The sequence below is a fragment of the Anneissia japonica genome, unplaced genomic scaffold (genome assembly GCF_011630105.1).
Source record: "Anneissia japonica isolate Jap-2015-1 unplaced genomic scaffold, ASM1163010v1 scaffold287759_len370742_cov166, whole genome shotgun sequence".
Lineage (NCBI taxonomy): Eukaryota > Metazoa > Echinodermata > Crinoidea > Comatulida > Comatulidae > Anneissia > Anneissia japonica.
The window spans coordinates 20,484-25,214 of NW_022698619.1; the positions used below are offsets into that span (position 1 = coordinate 20,484).

At 31.0% G+C, this 4,731-nt stretch overlaps 1 protein-coding gene across 1 annotated transcript; it reads right to left on the bottom strand.

Moving 5' to 3' along the window:
• Positions 1–1,027: 1,027 nt before the first annotated feature.
• Positions 1,028–1,732, bottom strand: LOC117102682 (apoptosis regulator BAX-like). Its single transcript, XM_033243061.1, has 2 exons — positions 1,330–1,732; positions 1,028–1,188 (listed from the first exon to the last, which is right to left on the bottom strand). The coding sequence occupies exons 1-2, from the start codon at positions 1,726–1,728 to the stop codon at positions 1,066–1,068; spliced, it is 522 nt and encodes a 173-aa protein (XP_033098952.1). The 5' UTR covers positions 1,729–1,732; the 3' UTR covers positions 1,028–1,065.
• Positions 1,733–4,731: the final 2,999 nt, after the last annotated feature.

The window sequence follows — 4,731 nt, forward strand, 5'->3', positions numbered from 1 at the left end:
GTTTTTAACCTATTTTACTTTAGGTTAAATATTTCATTCAAGTTTTTATTTGTAGATTAAATTGTGCACATGTTTGATAATTAATTGTGGTTTTTAATAGGTTATTACTTTCTAATTGACAATGCTATTTCTTTTAAGTACTTTCTTAATGTATTTTATTTGATTAGTAATCAGTTAAAGTATATTTCATTTATATTTGACTGATTTATGTAGTTTAGTTTTAAACTATCTTAGATTTTGATTACAGTTTTGCTCGATAAATTTTTATTAGTTTCGACCGTTTTATCATGAATTAGAAATTCATATTTGAATTTATTTACATGTTTTGAATATACCTAAATTTTCGCTTCATAATTGTAACTTTTTTATGTAACATATTAAGCATATATTTTGTATATCGTCTTTTTGAACATCATCATCACCATCATTATCATCATCCTCATCATCAACACCATCATCTTTGCCATCACTATTGTAACCATTTTAAGTTCTGATTCTACCTCCTCTGAACTACCAGGATTTTAGGGTCGTAGTATAGGCCTACCTATAATTTATTGCTCCACTAAATGTACACGATGTAAATTCAAAAATGACAGAGTCATATATATGTTTCAACAATAAACAGGAATGCTTTTCATTTATTTTGTTTCAAACTAATAATTATACAGATCATCATATAATTATAAATTCATGTATTAAGTGTACGTTTATCAAACGCTCTTCCGGGAATTCCTTCAATATCTCGCGTTGAGATGCTCGATTACTGGCATAACGTTTCCCACTGTAGAATAAAAGGTAACGTTATATGATTTGATCAAATTTTGCATGAAAACAAATACCAGTATTCCAGATTACCTGGTTCGCTCTAGTCCTACAAGAACATCGAAATATATTTCTGTGTAGTTTTCCCATTGCCATTTTCTTCTGACTCTGGACCAGATTCACCTTTATTGAAAAATTCACCAGCAAAGTTCCGTAGGTATTTCATACACCAATTGACGGCTGGCAAAAGAAACATTCTGGATAAGTGTGTGTCGATATACACATAATTCACACATATCGTCCTTAACAGAATGTGTTGTATAGATACAAAGTTGCTATTAGGCTTAACGCTATCCCTGACGAAACGTTCATTAGAGGAATTTCTGCTATCGTTTTGTGTTGAGTATACGATTGATCGAAATTGTTCTGAAAAAAATGTATATATAGGCCTATAGAGTTGGAAACAAATTCAATTGTTTAAGTAATGATTGATGATATGTGACTGTATATAGACACGAATTAAATGTTTTTTATCATTGATTGTAAATACAAAAAAAAGTGACTTACCCAACCTCCTTGGATATTAATCCATTCCAAAAATTCCGTCTTCACGTATTTGTCTATATTCTGAATTACTTGATCAATCAAATCAGTTCTATTTCTATCCTTACATAAAACAGCTAACCTCGCTCCAAACACAAAAACCATAATTATACGGCCCCAGTTTATGATATTATCGCTAAACATTTCTGTTAAAATGTCTTTAAAAAACGTCTTAATATTCTCATTTGAATCAAGCAAAACTTCTCTAGTTAATTTATAAAGATGTTCATTGTGCATTTCATACATCTTTTCGCAATATTTAAAAAAATTACTGTTCATATCCTCTATATATTCCATGTCATTGCCTAGTTTATATGCCACAAACGCTGAATTTATTTCTCGTGCAATTCGTTCAGTTTCCATCGTCATGTTTCCCTCTAAAAACAAAATTATGTTTCAATTTTGAACACGATCTTCATGGATAGGTATTCGTAAAGTAAACACTAAATTGTATGTAGTTGAAACAAATTTTGTGTTCTTACCCTAAATTTCTTCTAAATTTATACACTACAGGAATAAAGGCATTACATGAAGTTAGAAGCGGGTAATTCAAACCATAGAGTCGCCAGCGGTCACTGATACGTCTGAACCAATAGAAATCACTCTTTACATGAGGCAATAGAAATCATCCATTCCACACTACGTCACCAAATTACATTCACCCGGGCAATTCAATGGTCAAGAAGATACTTTTGTGACTGTAAATCCAGCACTGGCAAACTTATCTCCCTTTTGTCTAAATTTTCACTCTCATTGTAACCAATCTCTAAAGAACACAAAATAATGGACTATAAATTTTAAGGAAACATGACAAACTTAACACGTCACGCTACACATCATCACTTAATTAATGCCACCTTTTGTTTTTTAATATTTCAATAAACCCTCAAAGACCCCTTCATATGTTTCAACCCATAATGAGGAAAAAAAATTAATAAAATTATGAATAAATAATTAAGAATTATGATGACGTACTATTTTAACTACTAATAGGCCCATAAAATTAATTAGGTTTGAGTTAATTTTATTTTTAGCTCCAGAAACACTCGGCTGATTGATTAATAAATTGCTTGATTTATAAAAGATATTTTTTTGGTACAGCCTCTATTATACTGCCTTCATCGAAGATTTAGAGGTAATAAGAACTTTTTTTTACGAGAAGTTTTTTTTTTTTTTACAAAAATAATGTTGCATATTTTTTCCTTAGTCCCTAAATTTGTTGGTAATAAATTTTATTTAATATTTAAAAAATCAAACTGTCTCGACCATTGTGATTTGATTTTCTCAATAAGTAATTCTGTGTTACAATTAAATTTAGAGCTTGCTGACCTGATTTACTGTATATTTTTTTTTTTCGTTCTTCACAGCCATTTTGACCCTTATGTTTAAGTGTTTTATTGGTTAATATTATTGATCCTGTTGATGAATTTTATTGTAAACATCTAATCTGTATTGAAACTTAACTTAATGTTTCCATGTGCAAGTGGGTTGATGGGATTGCTGTATATGTCAGGTCTCTGTAGATTTCTGTTTGATGCCTCTTCCTTTTTACATCCTATGCTATCCGTGATCAACTGCTACTCCTAGCTCCAACATGTTCACATTTTTGGAATTCCTGAAGAATCTTCATAATGAATAACTGAGATATATAAAGCGCCAATTCAAAATCAAAAGCACCAAGTGAGAAAATAAGGCAAGCTAGTAACATTCCCGAAATGCATGTCTATATTTTTCTAAAAAGTAAGTTAGGAGAATACATTTTTTGAAATAGCTTTATAATCATAATTACTTCTATTAGTCATATTTAAAGTTAATATTATCAGATCTAATTGTCAAGCTTTCATTAAAGTTATTATTATTGTTATTGATTTATTTATTTTTTTGGAAGACTAGATAGACTCAGAGGTTGCATAGCCTTCCTGTGACTGTGTGGCTTCTACCGGTCTATTGCTTCATTAAGCGAAGGAGCCAGATAACGTAACGAAGTTAAACCTCACAAGGAGACTTTAAGTTGTCATCGCCCAAACAGTGCGCTGTTCAATTAGCCAACTGGCCAATGGACACCGGTGTAAAGTGCTGGAGCAGTGCCTTGTCTTCTATTTTTAGTTTGTGTCACGGGTTAATACCCCTTTTGGGTATGTTAATTAAAACAGTAATTGGATGGATACCATAGGTGTCTATCATGTACTGCTTATACAAAAGCAAAGATCCCGTGTGACAAAAGTGAATATCCAATAAATAGGCCTATCTATCTAAATAGGCCTATAAATGTTTACCAATGGAGGAACTCATTACATATTTTCAACGATAGCTTTTAGACACGACGATCCGTTTTCATATAATAATTTAGCGCAACACCAATTTTACGAATATACTCTGTCCCAGTATTGTACGTAAAACCGATGTTTAACACAATTACCGTATGCGTACTGTTCATTGGTGACATCTTTGGGATTCCTCTTATTAAAAACCTCCAAATTCAAGAAGGTTTTAGTCGGCTTGTATGTTGCGGAAGAGAATACAAAAACCAATTCAAATAACTTACATTTAAATGAATGTAGGTAAAAATGGCCCGGGTTAAAATGGCCCAGGAAAAAATGGCCCCAGAAAAAATAGCCCCGGTAAAAATGGCCCCGGTAAAAATGGCCCTAAATGACAAGTAGGTAAAAATGGCCCCAATGAAAAAAATCAGTAATAGAAATTTTTTTTTAAAATCTTCAAATATTTAAATACTGTAATAAGCAAGAATTGAATAAATAACAAATACAGTCACACAACAGATGCACATAATGTACTGATAGATTATCAGAAAACAATGCCACTGAACATTTTTTAATAGTTGAAATAAGTTTTAAAAACGTTATTCCACTAACAAAGTAGAGGAATGGCATACAGTACTTCAACTACCAAAATATGCAACTCATAGATAACCACAAAATTCACTTTTGTTAAGTATCAAATGAAATAACTTTACATGTTATAAACAGTGCAAATAAACAGTACTTAAAGCATGTGGACCAATTGTGTGTTTGAATGACAAGCTCATGTTTGGGAAAAGGGAGGCTTACTTTACTTCAACAAATGTTCTGCTTAGAGTTACTTCAAAGAAGTATTTGTTAATTAAATATTGTTTTTAAAGTAAACTGAATAATTAGGAATACATTTATTTAAGCAAATTATTTAATTGCATACTTGGTTTCTACTCCCTGCCAACTAAATTTAAGTGCCTAAAATATGGCGAGCCGAGTTGTCATTTAATCGTAAATAGAGATATCTTAGTTTTAAATAGAGATATCTTAGTTTTTAATAGAGATATCTTAGTTTTAACTAAGATATCTCTATTAATAGAGATATCTCTATTAAAAA

Bases quoted from the DNA above. Each gene is read 5' to 3' on its own strand.
- LOC117102682 (XM_033243061.1), bottom strand. From the start codon at position 1,728: ATGGAAACTGAACGAATTGCACGAGAAATAAATTCAGCGTTTGTGGCA. The intron at 1,189-1,329 runs GTAAGTCACTTT...CATTTTTTTCAG, and splicing joins TTAATATCCAAGGAGGTTGG to AACAATTTCGATCAATCGTA.